Source organism: Oryctolagus cuniculus, chromosome X (assembly GCF_051225735.1).
Source record: "Oryctolagus cuniculus isolate XC-2025 breed Fujian yellow rabbit chromosome X, ASM5122573v1, whole genome shotgun sequence".
NCBI classification, from domain to species: domain Eukaryota; kingdom Metazoa; phylum Chordata; class Mammalia; order Lagomorpha; family Leporidae; genus Oryctolagus; species Oryctolagus cuniculus.
Genome location: NC_142888.1, coordinates 26,849,293 through 26,871,500, shown reverse-complemented (window position 1 = coordinate 26,871,500; position 22,208 = coordinate 26,849,293). Strand labels below are relative to the sequence as shown.

The following is a 22,208-nucleotide window of genomic DNA, read 5'->3' as shown; positions in this document are numbered from 1 at the left end:
ATTCTTAGAATTCTAAAACTAGCTAAAATTACATGCTGGTAAGCGTTTTTAAGCATTCATATTCTGAAGTTGAAAGCTTTGTCTTTAAGTTTGTAATTGCATGTGTATAAAAGCCATTTATAATGAAAAATAAAGGACATAAGTATCTTGGGCTTGCAACATGATATGCCTATGTTAGTTGAAACATGAGAAGTTAAGTGCTGTGTAACACTAGCAAGTAACTTTCAAATCAACAGCACTTTTAAAGTATGAATATTAGATGCAAATGGAGGATTCTGTTCATTTTATAGGCTGGATTGTGGAAAATAAACATAAAAATCACATAATGCACCCAAAGCCTTCAGGTTGGTTTTACAGTGACTTAAACATTAATATTCAAATTTAATTTCAAGATATCAAGCCTTTATGGGATTTTTTCTTGAAATGTGGTGTTAAATAATCAGATATAGAGTTAAGATTTATATAAATTAGCACCTAATAGAATTCACCCAGTTTAGTCTTAAGACTGCATAATTGACCATCATTGGATACACAGTACCTTATTTTAAAGCATTTAGAAATCCAGTAATTCATAAAACATTGCCATATGCTCACCTCTTGTATGCTAATCTATTCCCTATGTAAATTCACATAATATAAAACTCAGAGCTCTGTACTATGCATGTCTTGAAGCTCTGTGTGTGATTTCAGGTTTCCATTGACAAAGCCTGGGCTCAAATTCATTTTCATTGTCTCAGAAGAGTAAAAAACAAACATAAAGCCTAAATCCTTTTTTAAAAAAAACTTTTTTTAACTTTTTAAAGAATTGTGAGCTACACTTAAGTTTGTCTGCAGTGTGTCGATACACTGCCAGTTGTCATGTAGGCATTTGATAACAAGATACTACCAGAATTCTTGCTAGTTTTTTTTATCATGTGCTGTTTTAGGGCTTGAACTTCCCTTGACTACTAGTATCTATAGCTTAAAGCTGCCATGTGGCCATGACAACTTGTCCATAACAACCAGCATACCCAATGCAGATTTTAAAATTATATCATACTTCTCTATAATTATAGGCCTATTCTGTTATAGCACAAGCAAAAATTAAGTCACTATTTTTATGACAAGTATTTTAAGTGTTCCTACCAAATCAAAACTGCAAGGTTTTGAACCTGCACACATCAAAGGTAGTACATTGTTTCTGGTGGTAGTTTTTTTGTTTGGTTTTCTTGTTTTGTTTTTTTTTTTTTTTTGGTTTGTTGTTGTTGTTGTTTTGTCCTATTTCCATGCATCGTCTTTGCTTTTACCATCTGAGGTCCTGTTTGTATTGTAAGTGTTGACGTGTGGTTATTAGACTAGAGCTAACTGTTTTGTTTCACAGCACTGTGGCATCCTTTCTTACAAACTCCTGTTTTATAGATCTATGTAAGAGCACAATTTGAATATGATCCAGCCAAGGATGACCTCATCCCCTGCAAAGAAGCTGGCATTCGATTCAGAGTTGGTGACATCATCCAGATTATTAGTAAGGATGATCACAATTGGTGGCAGGGTAAACTGGAAAACTCCAAAAACGGAACTGCAGGTCTCATTCCTTCTCCTGAACTTCAGGAATGGTATGTTTTTGTTGTTCTGTTTGTTTTATAGTAAAAATAAAACCCCGCCCATCCACGTTTCCACTTTATGTTATGGTTTTATAGTGTGTAGCCTGTTTGATATATTCCTGCCTTTAGTAGGCAATCAAACAGTTCAAGTAGTCTTCCGAGAGAGTGGAGTCCTCAGCATCTGGTGAGATACCAGGTACCGAGTCAGGTCTTGGTTTTACACAGAAGGGAACAAGGTCTGGAGAGAGTTGAGTGACTTAGCCTTGGACCACAGCACAGTCTCACCATAGACCCCTCTACTCGATGTGCTCTTGCAGTCCTTCTAGAATGGCATCTTTATTTAAACGTACCTTCTCCTCACCTCTCTGCATGCTTTCATGCTGTGATTCCATGTCAATCAAGGGTTCTTTTGACTTTTTTTTTTTTTTTTTTTCATTTTATTTGAAAGGCAGGGAAACAGATTGTCCATCCACTGGTTCACTCCCCAAATGCCTACAAAAGCTTGTGCTGAGTCAGGCCAAAGCCAGAAGCCCAGAACTCAACCTGAGTCTCCCATGTGGGTGTCAGGGGTGCAAGTACTTGAGCCATCACCTGCTGCTTCCCAGGGTTCACATTAGCAGGAAGCTGGATCAGAAGCAGAGTAGTCACTCTGATATGCAACATGGGCTTCCCAACAGGCCACTTAAGCCACTGTGCCAAACGCCTACCCCTTACTCAGTATTGGAAGGTAAAATATATGTCACCATTAGGAGAAAAGGGAAGTCAGAAGCTTCATTCCTGACTTTGCTGTTCTAAAAAATGTCTTTTCTGTTAGAAAACTTAAGCTCTGAAAGGAAGCTAAAGTTACACAGAGATTTTAGACCTTTTCTTTCTTTTTTTTTTTTTTTTTTTTTTTTGAAAGTCAGGGCAGGGGCCGGCACTGCGGTGCAACGAGTTAAAGGCCCTAAGCGCCTGCATTCCATATGGGCACCGGTTCTAGTTCCGGCTGCTCCTCTTCCGATCCAGCTCTCTGCTATGGCCTGGGAAAGCAGTAGAAGGTGGCCCAAGTCCTTGGGCTCCTGCACCCACATGGGAAACCCGGAAGAAGCTCCTGGCTCCTGGCTTCAGATCTGCGCAGCTCTGGCTGTTGCAGCCATCCGGGGAGTGACCTAGTGGATGGAAGACCTCTCTCTCTCTGTCTCTACCTCTCTCTGTAACTCTGTCTTTCAAATAAATAAAAAATAAATCTTTTTTAAAAAAAATAGAAAGGGCAGGGCGAGGCAGGGGTAAGGAAAGACCTTCTATCTGCTGATGCATTCTCCAGATGCCCACAACAGCTGAGCCCAGCTCTAACCCAGAAGCCAGGAACTCCATCCAGGTCTCCCATGTGGGTGGCAGAGACCCAAGTACTTGCTATCTGCTATCTTGCAGGTACATTAGCAGGAAGCTGGATCAGAAAGGGAGCTAGTAGGACCCAAACCCAGGTGCTCTGATATGGGATGTGGGTATCCCAGGCCTTGGCTTAACCCCACTGCACCACAATACCCTCCCCTGAACCCTATTTTTAACTAAGAGGAGTCACAGATCACTATATGAGAGGACTCCAAAAAGTTTACAGGAAAAAAATGATATTGAAGGATAAGTTTATTTTGGCACCAAAAACACTGAAATCTGTGTATAATTTTTTCATAATACACATTTTCTGTGACTGCCTCGAAGACCCCTTGTATGCATGGGTTTAAAAATATTTTGCACCAAAGTAAACTCATTTTTTAATTCCATTTTTCCGTGAACTTTTTGAAGTGCCTTCATATAGTTTGTGCCATTGTTACAGTTTGCTTAGTTGAACTGTTTTTTGAAAAATGTTGGTGACCTGACCTTTGTTGGTACTTGGGCAATATACCAGAAATCTAGTGCAAAAGAGATCGCTGAATGTCTGAGTTTTGATTCATGCAACAAAAAATAACCAGTGGATATTCTGCTTGTTCCTGCTCCCTGTCGCATACTTGAACCGAGCTCAAGGAGAACAGACATTGAGTCCGCAGGGTAACACCCATTTTTCCCACGAATGAAGAGATGTTTTCATCAATCTCGTGTTTGATCTCCTCTTCATGCTATCCACATTTCCCAAATATATTCTTAAATGTAGAGCTTTGGAACGAATGAGGACTTCAGATGCCATCATTTTGCACTGGAGGAAGTGTGGGCCCAAATACAGAAGCTGTAGCCTCCCATCTGGCATTGTCTTTCACTCTGCTCTTCAAGAAACAGATTTAAGCCTGAGTTAGGGAGAAAGTGATTTCTAAGTTGTTTTGATGACGATGCTGTTATGCTGGTAATGATATTTACATTTTATAAAATGTCTTCTTGAATGTTGCCATATAGCATAGGTATCTATTTAAAATATGCAGATTTGAGACCTCTTCTCCCTAGTCAGATCTTCTTTCTAAGTCGTATTTCACTAATAATTGGAAGTGGTGGGAAAACAGATTACTTCCTATTCCCAGTTATGGCAGACTAGGTTATTTGGATCAGTCCTCCTGCTGAAAAAAAATAAAAGTACCACAGAAAATATGGTTTTTTAATGGCCTTGAAAGCATTAAATAGCTGGAAAGGTACTGGAGGAACTCTGACTGATTTTTGTATGAAAGCCTTTAATCAGAATGATAAACAAAATTGGCCCATTTTGCCAAGACAGTATTTGCTGTTGCTGAATCTTTCTGTGCCAGAGGACCAGGGTTATGACCTAAGGCCTGGGGTGGGTGTGTGGTACAGCAGTTAAGACGTGGGACACCCACATCCCATATTGGAGTGCCTGGTATCAGGTCTCAGCTCTGCTTCTGATCCTGCTTCCTGCTAGTGCACACCCTGGGAAGCAATGAGTCATGGCTCAAGTACTTGAGTCCCTGCCACCCACGTGGGAGACCTGGATAGAGTTCTCTGCTTCTGGCTTCATCTTGGCCCTGGCCCAGCCCCAACTATTTAGGCATTTGCAGAGTGGAAAGTATCTCTCTCCCTCCCTTCCTGTGTGTAAACGTGTTTGTGTCTCTCTCTCCCTCCCTCCCTTTCAAATAAAAAGAAAAAATACTTAGTGCCTGTACAACTTGGGGAATCTGTTAGGAGACTCTCCACATATTATTAGGACTTGCAAAAGATGATACCCCAAGTTAAAAACAAACAGGTAAGCATGCTCTCCTTCCCCTGCAATACCAGGCGACTATATAGAAGCTTGTACTGTCATGGAGCAAAGCAGAAGATGAGAGTAAAAGGGGAATGCACTTCATCCGAAAACATTGTGGCCACTGGTATTGTCTTCAATGGATTTGCACCCAGGTACACATAACCTGCGGGAGCCAGGGAAATTCAAGCCATATACCTGATTCGGAATTTCCCTTTTCTTTACTAAGAGTTCTAGATGGATGGTATAAACAAAAAGAAAATCTCTGAAGAAGAGCACTTGTATCTTCACCTCATCCTCACCCCCAACGCAAACTCTTTCCAGGCCAGTGGCCAACCAGAACTGCCAGCACACAAGGAAGCAAGCCTGACCCGACAGAAACGACAGGCAGCAGAAACAAACCCAAACCTACTTAAGTTACAGAAATTAGAAGATGAAAAGTTTTTTCAGCTAGGCTCATTAGGTTTTAAAAACTCAACAACAAGCTTGAAAAATAACCTTAGGGAGCAGAAAAAGACTTTACATGACATCACAGATTTGAGGAAGGACCAGAGGACATTCCAGGGGTGAAAAAATAATATTAAAATCTGAGCAGCCACACACCTATTAGAATGGCTAAAATTTTAAGTAAGTTTCATCAGTAGGTGAGTGGGTAAACAAATCATGTTATGTACACACAGTGGAATGCCACTTCGCAGTAAAAAAAGAATGAACTATCAATACATGTGACAGTATGGGGTGAGGCTCAAAATCATTATGTTGAGTGAAAGAAGCCTGGCAAAAAGAATGACATACTGTATGATTTCATTTATGTGTACTTCTGGAAACTGGAAATTAATCTATAATAACAGTGGTTGCCTGGGGACAAGGTAGAGTGAGAGAGGGTCTACAGAGGGGCATGAGGAAAGTACAGGGGTGATGGAAATGTTTATCTTGGTCATACTGATGGTTTCATGGGTTATACACATATGCCAAAACCGATGAAATTGTACATTTTAAGTACATTCAATTTTGTTGCAAAAAAAAATTAGCTCAATATAGTTGCAAGAAACAGAATGGGATTCAAGCTGAGAGGAGGAGGAAGTGGCCCACTAGGCAGTATGTGCTATAAGACTTGAGCAGGACTTTGGAGGCTCAGTAACCATTCCTTGTTAAGGGGAAAGAACATTTTCCTTTGTTGAGAAAGCATTGGCATCTAGTTGCTAGCCAGCATGTAATGCTCCGTAGAAAGATTGGAAACAATACTGTTGGCCAGACCTGGAAGCTTTGCTCAAATGTGTAGCTACCCAGTTCATATATTTGATTCCTCAAAATGAGAAATCAATTTTATCTGGACTCAGCTGCCTTACTGTAAGCACATCAGTCTGGTTCTTTGATATGTTTTGGGTCCCTAGATCTGTCATCCCTTCCCTTGTCTACAAGATCTTCATCCAAGTCATCAGTAAAATGCATGTGTTTAAAATTTCCCTCCAGTTTGACCTTAACCTTAAAATGGTTTCTGTGCACTGACTAAACTTAAAGAATTAATGTGTATTTCCTGAGTGACTGGTAAAAAATAAGTTTCATTCTTCTGGTATCATGCCACGTGAGCCACACCACAGATTTTTACTGGGAGCTTGTTTTTAAATTTTCAGCTTAAAAACATTGACTATAGGATACTCGGTATTTTGTAATATAAGCTTCACAGGGTCAGGAAGTTGTCTTTTTACCTGTCTAAAAGTTCCTCAGTTCTGTGTGTTTTTCCAAAGATGCTATATCTCATAGAAGCTATTGTTCTTACTGACAGCACATATTGGCTTATACCAGAAGAATCCTCAGAGCAAAATCTTCATCAGCCTCCTCTGTATTCTGTGTTGGCCATATATGGAGATGGACTTCAGTGCTATCACTGAGAGTTCATGTTATTGTCTGATACATGTCTTTTTCCCCAGCCAAAAATAAATAAATACCTTGATGAACAAGAGAGACTTGGAGTCATGGAGGACAACCTCTTAAAGAAAACAGAAGAGAATACTTCCTAACTTATATTATGGTACCAGCATTACCCTGATATCAAAATTAAATAAAGGCAACACAAGAAATCTGCCTGGCTCTATCATGAAGATAAATGCAAAAATCCCCAGCATATGAGCAAACCGAATCCAACAATAAATAAAAAGGATAATATAGCATAACCCTGTGGGGTCTGTATTGGGAATGCATGGCTGGTTCAACATTTGAAAATCCATCAAATTAATCCACTTAATTAACACTAAATTCACATGGTCACATCATTAGATACAGAAAAAGCATTTGATAAAATTCAACATACAAGAGAAAAGCAGGAAAGGAGATAGAGAAAGATAAGATAACAGGTAATACAGATAACTAAGAGAAATTAATGCTAGTGTTCTGTGACACAATAGCATTGCTAGAACAATTTAATATATACTTTAAAATAAGTAATGCAGTCTAAAGTTTCCCAACACATAGAAGTGATATATTTTTGAGGATATGGAAATGCTAATTACCCTGATTGTACCATTATACATTGTATACCTATATCAAATTATATTGTACCCCATAAATAGGTACAAGTATTACGTCAATTTTTTAAATCCCCCCCAAAAAATTTCAACATACAATGATGAGATTACAGCTCTCACAAACTATGACTTGGAGGGCACTCTGTTATAAGAACATCTAAAGTAAACCTACAATTAACTAATTGAAAAAGGAAAAATTAAAGATGTAATTTATATAGAAATTCAAAGGAATCTGTAGATATACAATTAAAATTACTATGATAGTTTAGCAAAGTACTGATACAAAATCAATATACAAAAATCCATTCTATTTCTATTTGCTAGCCACAAACAAAAAATTTTCAAGAGATACCATATGTACCTTGCACATAACTTCAGCAACACAATAATACTGTAAAGTATCCTTGCAAATTGAACCTGGATCAAGTTAGGCCTCTAGATTAATTACCTATTTGCATGAAATGCCAAGAACAAAAGGACATACTAAAGATACCATAGGGACTCAAGAAAAATCCAGACAGTACTAAAACTACGCAACAGTTTCCACAACAAATAAATTGCAAGAAAAGAAAAAGGAAGCTATCAATTCTAAAGGGATTTAAGACTATTTAAGGAGGAAAGGATACACTCCTGGATTTATTCCAAAATAATCTAGAATAGAATGTAAATAAAGCCAAATAAGCTATATGACTCTGTCAAAACTAAGTTGGAAATACCTGGAGTTTGTTTCACTATATTCTTGTATCTGTTTGAAATTTTCATGATTACAAAGTATTTTAAATGTGTTTTTAAGTCAACAACCTAGGAACAAATATAACAGAATTTAAGACATTTACAGGATAAATTATAAAATTCATTGGGATATTAAAGAAAACATGGAAATACCATGTTTATGGGCTAGAAAACTCAATATTGTAAAGATATCTATTCCTCCCAGATTGACATCATAAGTTCAATGCAATCCTAACAGTTTTGAAGTTGACAAGCTAATCTTAAAGTTTACATACAAATGCACAAGCTCAGGGATTGCCAAGGTGCTCTTGAAGAAGTCTTGTTTCACAGCCTATTAAAGCTTATAGCAATTAAGAAATGTAAGATATAGGTTTAGAGATGCTCAACTAAAGAGAACAGAGAACCCAAAGCACTACTGTAAAAAAAAAAAAAAAAAAAAACACTTGACATATAGCAAAAACAGCACTGCATAGCAGTAAGGAATGGACCAGGCCTTTCAGTAAGTCATGTTGCAACAATTGGGTATCTATTAGTGGGAAGAAAAGAAAATTGGACTGCTACTTCACACCATAAGCAAAAATCAGTTCTGGTACATTAAAAGCTAACATGTTAAAACCCAAACTGTAAAAAAGCAAGCCACACAGTGGAAGAAGATACTTGCAACACACAGAACTAACAAAGGTATAATGTCCAGGCCATATAAAGATTTCCTCCCAATCAATGATAAAAGACAAATGAACAGGAAAATGACCAAAAGATTTGAACAGAAACTTTATAAAAACAACAGCAAAAAAAGTCCAGTAACCATTGAACATATGAAAAGCTGTTCAATGTAATTAGTAATTAATGAAATGTAAACTAAAAATACAGTGGCATTTCATTACTTATCCACCTTGATGGCTATAATTAAAGATGGCTAATAAAGGTTGGCAAGAACTGGAGCAATAGGAACTCTCATGTGCTGCTGGTGGGGGGTACAAATCAATAAAACCTCATCAGAAGTTAACTTGACCTTTATAACGCACCATATAGCAATCTGATAGTGATTTTGCATGACTCGTGGACTCCTGATTGGCTCACTAGCAAAACCATTATGACAGCAAGTATTTGCTTAACCTAAACCTAAGACAGCAACTTTTTAACAACAGCTCTGCTTATGTTGTCAATACTTGATGCCATATTCAAGTAGAGCCAAATAATAACTTTGATTGTGATTATAACTGAATTTTATCATTGTGCACCTTTTCTTAGACTAGAAATTTATTAAGTGTCCCTTGTGTACCTGGCATTGTGGTAGGGACATCATTTACATTTTTTGTTCTAATCCTGTACAGCAGATTCTGAGCAGCTCTGGACCTTACCATTGGAGTGTTCTGGATGAGATGACAGGCTCTGGTGGCACACCTTCCCCACTCCCACATACTCGCTTTGTGATTTGGAGCAAATTATTTAACCTCTCTGCCTTCCAGTCCCTTCACCTGTAAAATGATGATTTAATTCCATGTATCCGTAGAAAAATTAAATGACAGTACATGTCAAGTTCCTAGAAAAGTGCCTGACACTAAGTATTCCATACCAGCTAGTGAGTGACAAAGCCAGGATTCAAACCAGATCTGTCTTTACTCAAGATCCCATCATCATTCACTGTACCTCACAGCCACTTGAGTAAGCTTCTAATTCATGTTATCTGTTAGTATATGCTTGAGGAATACAATGTCATTATATTTTTCAAGCATTTCTAGGAAATTGTCATGTAAACCAAAGAATGACCTTTACAGGAGTGATTTGAAAGGTTTCAATGAGTATGTTCATGCTGTTTCAAGTAAACTCTTCAAATGAGTGATTTTTCACTTTATCTACAAAACTGTACATTAATTTTGATCTTCCCTTCTCTCTTTGTGTGCCAGGCGAGTAGCTTGCATTGCCATGGAGAAGACCAAACAGGAACAGCAGGCCAGCTGTACTTGGTTTGGCAAGAAAAAGAAGCAGTACAAAGATAAATATTTGGCAAAGCACAATGCAGGTAGGGAAGAGCTGTGACTCAGGCTGGGTTAATCATCTCCAAGGCACAAAACTGATATAACATTTCAATTCAGTCTTCAGAGTTCTCTTTGCAAAATATTCCACCCTGTGAGACCTTCGTCAACCGGCAAAACCTTTAAGAAGCCCCTACCTCCAATTAATGTTTTAGCTATTTGCTAGATATTTTGCAAAGCTGTACTCGCCAGGACAAAAATACTGTTTTGAAATAGTGCCCCCTGGAACTCAAAGAAATGCAGTCTTGAGAGTTTGCTGAGTTACCAGGATTCTCACCTCCTTGGTTGGGATTGTCCTTGATCAGATACCTCCCTCCTGGGTCTTCTCTGGCCCTTGGACGTGGCCCCATGACAGATAGCTCGGGGCAAAACTACACAGTTACCAGAAAGCTATACCAAACAGTGGTTCAGTGGTTGATGTGAAAGAGCATAAATGATATGAATACTAACTTAGTTGAATCGGTTTCCGTGACTCGTCTTTTTCTCTCATGGTATTTCCAAGCTGCTGAGAGACCAAGGACATTGTCTTGGCTTCCTTTCGTAATATGTTTGTCTGTATGGAAGCTTGCATTCAACTTAAATCAAAATGTTTATTTGTTTGGTTAAGAACTGAAATGAATACCAAAACAACAACAACAACCATGATGTTTCATAGCAATTCAAGTTTCAGAAGACTCACAGGATGTAACTTAAGAAAAATGCATGGTGATGTAAAGAGTGGGTTTCACTTATTTTCAGTAACTCCTTAATATGCCTCTTTTTATAAGGAACTTTTTCTGAGGAATTGAAAGCCCTGACATTGGCATTGGAGTCGTTCCCAAGGTTTCAGAAATAACTCCAAAAATAAAACATGTGGCCAAAACAATCAAGTGAATCATGCATTCCCAATTCAGCCCTATAATGTTTTTACCAATATGAAATGCATTTTTCTCTGTAGCATGTTGTAACATGCAGTAACATTCACCAGGAGAAGACTGTTTGGAAACTGAATGGCTCATTTCTCAGAGCTTAAAAGTAAACATTTTGAAATGCTATAGAATGTGGAATGAATGCGAGTGGCCACATGGGTTCAGCTGAATGATTCTGTTAAATGAGGAGTCTTTCCCTTCACATTAGGTTTATGGAACCAATAAAATGTATCCTTTCTAATTCTGTACTACTACAGAGCACCAGTGTCACAGTGGCTTGTTTTTGTTTGTTTTACAAAGGGAAGAAACATTGAAAGCAGATTAGCTTGATGTAACGTAGCACCTCTCATTGTAAATGCTCAAGTAGTACTATTTGAAGAAATGCACTTGCAGTATCAGTAGAATGTCGCTTAAGACATCAGCCAGGTCTCCTTAGCTGCCTTTCTTTCTGTCAGCTTCTCTAACACAATCTAACAGGCTCTCAAGACGATATGTTGACACTCTATGTACATACATGTATTATAAATGAGCTTGCCTTGTAATTTTTACAACAATGTTAAATTATATATGTATATATATATATATATAAATGGCTCTGGAATTGCTTTAAACCTAGAAAAGTGAAGAAATAACTGGTTAAGGCAGTCAGTTCATCATTACTTTTATACTCTACTAATGAAGGGCGTGTAAACGTGAGTATTCAATTTCCCAGCATTCTTTAACTCAGCTCTGAGGAAAACTAAGAAGCAAATTGATTGAAAAACTGGACCTGTCTAAATGCTGTCAAAGACTTGGTTGAAACATTCATTTAAGAATTTTTCCAGAGAGGAGGCATTTAGCCTGGTGCTTAAAACAACCACATCAGAGTGCCTGGGTTCAATTCCTGGCTGCAGCTCTGACTCCAGCTTCCTGCTAATGCAGACCATGGGAGGCAGCAGTAATGGCTCAAATAATTGGGTTCCTGCCACCCACATGGGAGAGCTGAATGGCATTCCCAGCTCCTGGCTCTGGCCTCAGCCCAGCCATCGTAGGTATTTGGGGAATGAACCAGCAGATAGGATCTCTCTCTCTCCCTCTCTCGTTATTGTTCTTGGTGTCATTCTTCTTCTCCTTCTCCTTCTTCTTTTGTTCTTCTCTTTCTCTTTCCTCTTCCTCTTCCTCTTCTCTCTGATAATTTTTTTTAAGAACTTTGCCAGAGAATCAGCATCCAATCTGGCAGCCAATGTTTTTTATGGCTCACTTTTTCCATTCTTTAATGAGCAGGGCAGCACTGATCTCCTTCTATTATCCCCATTCTCCGATACCTAATGGGTCCTGCCCAGTGGTCCTGCAAATGCACCTGTGAACTTAATAGGTAGCAGGCTGAGGTAGGTGCCGGAGTTAGCACACCTGCGTAAGCAACTGTGCAGCTCGGGCAGCTCACTTAGCTCCTGTGGTCGTCAAATTGAGGGAATTGGGTTAGTCAATCAAGCAGATCGTCTCTAATTTGAAAATTCAGTGTATCTAAGGTTCTTTCCTCACTGGGCCCGACCAATGGGTATCATTTAATGAAGCCCAGTACTCTTGCATTGGCCCTTATCTCAGGCCTTATCTCTCTCATACACATAGTCTGTCAAGGTTAAAGGGGATTGTAATTTTTTTCTATCATTTGACATTATACCTCCTATCCCGAATCATTGACCTATCTAACCTTAAAAGGCAGGAAGGGCAGGGCGGCAGGGGGAGAGGACCTACTGCCATCACTTTTTTGTTATCTTTAGTGCTTTTCTGACCCATGGTCTTCAGGCCATCAGAGCCTTCCTTGTCATGGTTAAGAGATGTCAGTATTTGTCACCGCGAATGAAGCATGTGAAAGAAAATCTGAGCTTGTTAGAGTCGTTGTAGAGCCACTTAAGTTTCTGTCTAGAACTTTGTGTTGAGGCTTATCTGTGATTCTCCAGTTGGCATATCATTGTGAGGGTTCCCTCACCCACAAGTTAATCCCTGGAGAACTCTTTTAGTGTCTGTGGTCAGGAGAAAATGGCCAGCTGTTTTCCTGGACTTCCTGAGATATACTGCCTGACCAAGCCATTCCTCTCTGACACTGTCTCTTCCTGTTTTCTTGCACTTTATGAACCAACTCTTCCCAGATGAACTATTTGTTTAGTGACTGCTTTTACTTCACGAGAGATCCAGGTATCAAGAAGGGAAGTCAGGCATTTTATCAGCTATTCTGCTTTTAGCCATGGTGAACTTTCATCCCAGTATATGGAACTGCCCATGTAAGGAAGTGCTCTGAACGATTGAGAAACAACTTCTTTTGACTTTCATTGGTAAGGCAGATGCTTTGAGAACTTTGGAATATCATGGTCTTTCACACCAGGAACTAACTAAATGAACTCATATTTCTGAAGGGTTTCTCTGGCTTTTTCAGAAATAGATTGTAAACTATATAGTATATTCTTTCTTCTTCCCATTGTGGCCAGGAAATTAAAGGTCTTGTTTTGTTTCTTGCTTCAAATATTTGAGAACTTATCACATATTTTTGACAAGATTCAAATCTTATCACATTCTAAACTTATTTATATTTGCGATAAAAATTAAGGATGGACATTTTATCAATATCTAGAACTAATGGAAGCAATCATACTAGAATTATTTATATTCCTGTCACCAAAAAATTCCACATACATAGTTAAAGCAGATTTTGGTTGTGCAGTGTAGCCTCCATTTGACATAAAGTCAGCCTAGAATCTTAATTTGACCCACGAATAAATTTTGTTCCCCCAACACACACACATAGTTTAAAGTAATTTTATGTTATCACATTTGAAAGTCAGGTTATTTAACACAAAATCTTGACTTTCACACTTCCCTTGGATGAGCAGGGAATGTGACCACACTGAACCCACTTGCCATCTTAGCAACTCTAAGCTGTTGATGTCCTCTTGGGGTGAGTTGTAACTCTTCATCACCCTCCATCCCCACCACTCTGTGTTCTTGTGCCTGACCCACTTCATTCAACCACAGTAGCTGCCTGGCCATTGCAGGTATATTCGTGGGCCCAGTGCTGCCAGTATGCCATGCCCTTTGCAGTTTGAAGTTTCTATAGTATTTGAAGATATTGGTAGCTTTTCAAACTGACACAAGGATTCAATGCTAACAGCTTTTTTATGAAAAATATTCAACTAGCAAGTACTTACCTGAATGCTTAAAAGCTGTATCTGAAATGCTGGGTAGCTTACCAGGAAATCAGGATAATAGGAACAAACTGTTTCAGGCAGTATTTCTGAATCCTTGGGAAATAGGTATGCTTATGGTCCATGTCATGTTCACAACAGGTATGTTTGTATGCAACACATGAAAGACTTTTAGCTACATACATTTGGTGGGAAAGGCCTTGTCGTGCTGCTCAAAGAACTGTCCTCTAGAGACACTGATGCTCCTTGGCCCCAGGATTTCCAGAAGTCAATTTTAGATCAAGTTACCCATGTAAACTCAAAAAAAAAAAGTCTTCATTAATTTAAGTTTTTTTAATGTTCGATCCCCAAAATACTATATTTCTGTGCACACATCTCAACATAGATTAGTACTGTTGACCTTAACAAACTATTCTTTTTCCTTTTTGACTACAATGAACTCTTCAGGCAATAAAGATTGACCCATAACTTCCCTGCCCTGTTAGCCTTTAAAAGCAAATAACAAAAGTCACAGACACACATGATTAGACATTGCAAGCAGTTCAGGAAGCTACACAGTGAAAAGCAGAAGACTTCCACACTACACTCTCTGGAGAGAGTTCCTTGTAACTATTCCCAAGTAAAATTTCTATGCATATGCTGCTATATAAAACCCACTGGCTTTTATATTAAGGATATTATTGGAATTTTTATTAAAATGAGTTTGTTTCTTAATGTGATTTATTTGCCTTGTGTTTAGAATATTGCATGATAAAGTTTATTTTGTGCATATTATACTTTTATTTTACTAATATATGAAAAGCCATAATTCAATGACCCCTGTACATTTTTCATGCTGTCTCACTCCCAATGGCCTCTGTGCATGTAAGTAACCTGTTGAATGACTATGCCTCTGTGTTTTTGACAGTTTCTTTTTATTAAGTCCTTTTTATTTTATCAGCAATCAACATAAAACCTTTAAAAATTCAGTCCTTAAGTGCTCTAATACTCCTTGTATCTCTTATTTGGAAGTACCCTTTTCATTGTCTCTCATCCCTATGACCATGTGGCAGTTTCATTGAGACCAGAATAACCTCATCATGCTACTTTGTTGATGGTTCAGATGTTCATGTTTAACCTATCTGTTCATTTGTTTGTGGTGTTGAGTGTTGATATCTAACTCATTCTTACGTGTTTAAAAACAGGTCTTAACTCAGTAGGATTAGTTAGGACTCTGTAGGGGGAGAGGGATGTATATGCCTTTCAGAAAGCTTGTGTCATCATCATCTTGCTCTTTGTGAGATGCTTGATTATTTTTATATATTAAAACACATCAGCTTGTTGGTACTCTTCTTACATAAGCATGCATTTTCTTGATGAAACTATCTCTCAGAGGACAGTAGGTTCAAAAAGCAATGCCATAAGCACTCCAGCTTTTATTTGTACAACTCTCATTCCTCCATTACCACTGCAGTACAGCTAGCTAGCTCTACTACAGAGAACCTCATACTCATTTTAATTTTGCGAGTCTCCCATTCTGAACATAGAAAACATTTCTTGGATTTAGCTGTTGCTAGAGAATATGCCTTAAAGACTTTCAGTCAACCTTTATGGAATCAATTTATCAAAAGAAAAGTAATACCCCAATACCCATTAATATGCACTAACCTTTATTTCAACGCACTATTTCTTTTTTATACATATATATGTATTAAGAATGATGTTTTTCATTTGTTTCTGATTTATTCCATTCCAGAGTATCTTACTTCCATTTTAACGTTCTTTGCTACTGGGAAGATCACAAAGGTTAAGGACTGAGCTGATAGGCACAATCATTCGGCTATAGAGTTTGAGGGAGCAGGCACTTCTCTTAATGATTCATTGAAGCATCCCAGATTCCTGGGATACACTCTGGAATCAATTTTATTGAATTTATCTCAATTCCCCTAAAAGCCAGGGCTTATTCTTTAAAGAAAAAAAGGAACTTCAGTGTGTACCTGACAACATTTGGGTATAAACATGCAAAAAATAAATTACAGGAAACATAAATGTATGATATTAGCCTTCTTGTGGGAACTTTCAAATGTGTGTGGGAATTGGACCACATTGAACTTCAACAGGAATGGCCATCCGCTTAAGAAAGTTTCATACGTTGCTTGAAATTGTTTTTGTAACAGTGCCGTTAAGAGGTGGGTTTCATAAAAACTATTTTTAGAGTTCTTTTCTCAATCTGTACTGATTAGAGAACTCCCCTTTTGCAAAGGTGTCCAAGCTCAGACTCTGCTTCACAATTCTTTTCTTCCCGAGTGCACACAGACTGCTCTTGTCACAGCAGACATGGTTTCAGACCCGGGAAGCATGTTCCCCTACTCATATACCTATGACTTTCCATCGAATATATATCTGGGTTACAATAGAACTCATGAGATGCTCATTTAAAAGCTCATGAAATAGTTACAGAACTTGACTTTGAAAGAATCAAGCATGCTACCTTCATCAACTCTGTTGAAAGAAAGAACCATGAAGTTAAAAACCAGTTGGCCCTGCATTTCTTACTCATCTCTAGAAATGATCTAACTGGCCCCTCACTTGGTTGACTTTAGTTACATTCATGCTCTATTCATGTCAGTCACTGTCTGTAGACTTTTTCTTTTGGGTATTGCTGATTTCTTAGAATTGTAAAAATATGAACAGCATGTGCTTTTGAATGAATTCATTTGATTTGTTGGATACTGCATGAAAAGATATGCAGTATCTTTTAGAATTGGACTTTTATGCATGTACTCAATGTATCTTTGGATGCACCTAATTATAAAATGCATTTTCATGGGCTTAAAAATAGAATGGTCTCCCCTCAAGGCTATATGACTTAATTACATGTAAGCCATATATCAGAAGTTGGATTCATATTTTTAAGACATGGTTTTAATATAAATTAGTTTTGCCAGAAAATTATAGTTATGACCTATTAATTCTATAAATTTACCTTTCTTCCAAATCTTTATATTTTAGTGTTTGATCAATTAGATCTTGTCACATATGAAGAAGTAGTAAAACTGCCAGCATTTAAAAGGAAAACACTAGTCTTACTAGGTAAGTTTGACTATACAAGTAACTTGCTTATTCTCCCCTTCAAAACATCTTGAGAGCATCATTAACAATTATCAATTTTAACATTCTTTTTTTTTAAATGACACAGGTGCACATGGTGTTGGGAGAAGACACATAAAAAACACCCTCATCACAAAGCACCCAGACCGGTTTGCGTACCCTATTCCACGTAAGCAATGTCTCACAGTCTCTTTAATTAGATTTTGTCTATCACTTTTTTACATATTTTTTCTGGTTACTTTAGTAATAACTGTTCATTATAGGAAATTCATAAAATCCAAAAAAGAACATGGAAGAAAATGAGTTAACAATAATCCCAACACCACTTTCCAAATAATAATTGCTATACATATTTTGTTGTATACCCTCCTAGTGTATATGTGTGCACATGTATTTTGTTTGTGTTTTTTTTAAAGATTTATTTTTATTTATTTGAAAGACAGAGTTACAGAGAAAGGTAGAGACAGAAAGAGAGGTCTTCAATCCGCTGGTTCACTCCCCAGATGGCCGAAATGGCCAGAGCTGTGCCAATCCGAAACTAGGAGCCAGGAGCTTCTTCCTGGTCTCCCACATGGGTGCAGGGGCCCAAGGACTTGGGCCATTTTCTACTGCTTTCCCAAGCCATAGCAGAGAGCTGGATCAGAAGAGGAGCAGCTGGGACTAGAACTGGCACCCATATGGGATGCTGGCACTTCAGGCCAGGACTTTAACCCGCTGCGCCACAGCACTGGCCCCATTTGTGTTTCTTGAATAACATGAGACTCATCCACTCTATTTATAACCTGATTTTTCCAATAGTATGTCATAACCATTATTTATATGAATTATTCTTCAGAAAGTTTTAACAGTTGTATAGTTCTCTCTGATATGACAATCTTTCCCCTAATCAGTTTCTAAGTTGTTGGGTTCTTAACCACTGTTAAAACCTAGTCAGTGTGCTTTTAATTGTTTCCTCTAAGAAATTTCAACTCTGTAAAATTGTCCATTACTCTTATTTTCTATCTCTTGCACGCTTCCTTAACTGTGAAATGAAGTTATTACCAGATTACAAGGAGGATTCAGGACCATGTGTATGAAACATTTAGCAGATGGTGGATAAGGAGTAGCCATCTTGCCACTGTCATTTATTGTTACCATCATGATTCTAAAGTTTAAAATTTCAATTACAAAAGCTTTCTAGCAAGTAGAGTTTTGTTTAGGTGGGAAAAGCTAAAGGAGATGATTTTAAAGAGCAGTAGGAAAAAATGTCAAGATTGGCTCCATCCTGTAGGGCTTTCAAATGCCTTCATAAGACCACCCTCATTCCGAACCCTGTCTAATTTACACAGGAAAAGAAGTTTATCAAATTTCATTTCCATTAATGCTACTGGCATTTTCTAGTAAGACACTTTGAAATGTCTTTGAGGCCGGCGCCGTGGCTCAATAGGCTAATCCTCCACCTAGAGGCGCTGGCACACCGGATTCTAGTCCCAGTTGGGGCACCGGATTCTGTCCCGGTTGCCCCTCTTCCAGGCCAGCTCTCTGCTGTGGCCAGGGAAGGCAGTGGAGGATGGCCCAAGTGCTTGGGCCCTGCACCCCATGGGAGACCAGGAGGAGTACCTGGCTCCTGCCTTCGGATCAGCGCGGTGCGCAGGCCGCATCGCACCAGCCGTGGCAGCCATTGGAGGGTGAACCAACGGCAAAAGGAAGACCTTTCTCTCTGGCTCTCTCTCTCACTATCCACTCTGCCTGTCAAAAAAAAAAGAAGAAGAAAAAAAATGTCTTTGAATTCTCCTTATGTCTGGATCATGACTACAGCAAACATGGCTAACATTCAGTTTCTTCTTGATCACTAACAATTGACCTTCTGTTATTAAGTGACCAGTTAACTAGCTTGGTTTGAAAACATACTTTTGATTATGTCAGTCGTGTCTGCTCTTGAAGATATTTGGTCACAGATGTGTATGTAACATGTTGAACTCCTGAGCTGATTACAGATAGCCCATCAATATAGTCTGCCATTTCTGCAGCTTCTGATGTGCCCCAAGAAAGAGTTCCTCTTTAAAATGGCCACATTTTGGTGGCCATGAGCACATGGCATTCCTAATGGTTAGCAGGCAAGGGGGAATTTCCCACTGGTTTGGGCTCATGGGCACAGAAAAGAACCACGTAAATGTATCCTTGCGCAAAAGAAGAAGAAAGCAAGTAAGAAGAGAGGAAGGAAATGGGAAGAGAGGAAGATAGGGAGATGAGACAGAGGTTTGGGGGAAGGGAAAGAGGAATGTGTTTTGGAAGACAGTGGTCATATCAGGATCCCACAGAGCTAGGACTTATTGGCATATCCTTCAGTATATATTTGTATAGGTCAGAGGTCAGCAAATTTTTCCTATAAAGGACCAGAGAAAAAACATTTGAGGCTTTGAAGGCCATATGGGCTCCATCACAGCTACTCAGCCCTGCCCTTGTAGCAGGAAAGCAGTCATAGATACCATGTAAACAAATCTCTATGGCTGTGTCCCAATAAAACTTTATTAACAAAGACCAACAGTGGGCCATATTTAGCCCACTCTCTGTTGGTTTAGGTCTTCCATAATAAGTGCTGCTACATCTAGCTAAGGTCATTGGATTTTCAATATCATTTGCTTTTTTGCTATATTCTAACATTCTTTTACAAGATGCTATAAGACCAGCACTATCCAATAGAACTTGCAGTGACAATGATAGCTTTCGATAGCTGCACTATCCAATAAAGTAGCCATTAGCTGTATGTGGCTGTACCGTTACAATATTGCTAGTGAGACCGAGGGCAAAATTTTAACGTTATTTAATGATAGCTTATTTAAATTTAAATAGCCATATGCTGTTTTCCAGTCTTTCTTTTTCATTCTTGTTTTTGTTCTGCTTAAGACCCAACTGCATTAAGGCATGCAGTGAATTATATTGCTGTTGAGTCACTTCATGTCTTTGTCCAGTGGTGGCCCATGAAGGGATGAAATATACCTCCTCTATCAATACTGAAAGATTCAGCAAACCAAACAACTGATTGTTGGCTGATGTACACAAATAAATACAGTTTTTAGAACTTAGTTCTAGAAAGATACTAATGGTGAGGTCAGAAAGGATACGAGACGGACACTAAAGAGTCCACGGCTTTTAGGAAGAGACAGTTTGTGTAGGTCCATTGGGAGCATAAGCTCATCAACTCAGCCTTTTAAACCTCTCATGACATGCAACTTTGCAGATACAACCAGACCTCCAAAGAAAGATGAAGAAAATGGAAAGAATTATTACTTTGTATCTCATGACCAAATGATGCAAGACATCTCTAATAATGAGTACTTGGAGTATGGCAGCCATGAGGATGCAATGTATGGGACAAAACTGGAGACCATCCGGAAGATCCATGAGCAGGGACTGATTGCAATACTGGACGTGGAGCCTCAGGTAATACCTTGTCACCCTGGTCCCCCGCCATACAGCGTGCATGCCAATAAGCTCAGGTTCTGACATCAGAAATGCCATCAGAAAGTTATGGGTTGCATAATGATTTCATAAACAACAGGAAAGCGTCAGTAATGAAGGCATCATGGGTTAAGAGTCTAGAATGCAAACTGACTAACCATGGACTCAGTATACATACCATCTATTTAAGAGGCAGAGATTATTCTTTTAGGAAGTTCATTATACTCAGAAGCTCAGTAACGTTCCGGAATGGGTCTGTGCCCACCAGAAATGCTGCCATCATCTGACCTCCGGATGAGACTCTGGCACTTTGTTATCCTACCAGCCACCTTTCCTCTCTTGGTAAAGCTTGTGCTGGACCATCAGAGCCTCTGCCAGCTTCTTATGTTAATCGCCAATGAGAAACTGACCCTGGGGCCTGGGTCTGAAACACAGCACTGGCTTTATGAAGGCAAGCATGAGTGAGCCCAGGTGCCAGATGGAGCAGGAATGGAGGCCCATGGTGGCTGTCACCCTCTGCCATCCCCTTGCCTGAGGACGGTGCCTGACCCTGAGCTAAAACTAGGAGAGAGATGGAAGACTTGGAGGGAGTTCAAAAAGGAGAGCCAGATGCAGAGATGAGCAAAAGATTTGTAGACAAGTCTTATGCAAGAAGCAATAGGAATTTGTTAAACTTGAAAAAGAGAAAGCTGAAGGCTTTACATCAAAAATGCTGGCAATCTGTTTTTTTCATCTCTGAGCACCAAACCAAATAGAAGTTGGACTTAAAGCACAGTAGGAAGGGTCTGGGAGTTTGAGACCTCAGGGGAGGTTACAGGAGAGGCTGGGGGTGCGCTGGTGACTCCAGGTCTGCCATCTCTAAGACTGATCTCTACTGCAAATCCCTTAGCATTTAGCGTCAGTCCGCCAACCACTCGCTGAAATAGTACACCTGCTCCCTTCGAGCAGGCTCTGTTTCATCAGGAGGCTTCCCTGGCTGTCCCAGGCAGGGAAAAATCCCTGTTCAAGGGCCACTGTGTGAGACTTGGTCCCCTAGCCATCCCCAAATTGAGGACAGAACCTGCATGGCCAGAGTCTGTGTGACCTGAGGTCTATGTGACCTGGGCCTCAGTTTCTGGGCTTCAAGATCCTGACTCAAGGCCAAGTAGGTTCACCCATTTCCATTTTACAAGGCTTGATGGGGTTCTTGAACTTGGAACTTTGGGAAACTACCAAGGATCTGGTGAAGGGGTTAGGGAGGAAAGCAGTAGTAGGGCGAACACGATAGTTAACTGAATTAACATGGACCTATGTAGAACTAAATATATGATGTGTAACACGGATTGATTTTTGTTTAACTACTAATCCCTCCTTACTAGGGATTGGAAAAATCTTCTGGCCAGGGGTGGCTAGAGGCAAAGTCTCAATCCTGGTCCTGGTCTTCGACATCCTCTCCTTGGGTTCCACACTGGTCTTCACCTGAACGTCGTTTTCTGCTGGTAGTAATGTCTCTAGCAGTATGCTGGCTGCAGGGCTCTTCAGTCCCCCTCTGCATTACCTAAATCCACTTCTGAGGGC

The 22,208-nt window shown here is 39.2% G+C and overlaps 1 protein-coding gene across 16 annotated transcripts in view; it reads left to right on the top strand.

Annotated features, from left to right (window-relative positions):
• Positions 1–22,208, top strand: part of CASK (calcium/calmodulin dependent serine protein kinase) — a 366,640-nt gene that overhangs the window by 334,414 nt on the left and 10,018 nt on the right. For 10 of the 16 annotated variants that reach the window (XM_089324399.1, XM_089324396.1, XM_089324392.1 and 7 more), the window contains 5 exons: positions 1,399–1,595; positions 9,905–10,020; positions 17,112–17,192; positions 17,299–17,379; positions 20,431–20,633. In XM_089324399.1, coding sequence (XP_089180525.1) covers positions 1,399–1,595; positions 9,905–10,020; positions 17,112–17,192; positions 17,299–17,379; positions 20,431–20,633 — 678 coding nt within the window. The remainder of the gene's footprint in view (positions 1–1,398; positions 1,596–9,904; positions 10,021–17,111; positions 17,193–17,298; positions 17,380–20,430; positions 20,634–22,208) is intronic. The other 6 variants (XM_089324403.1, XM_089324402.1, XM_089324398.1 and 3 more) reach the window with 1 other exon arrangement.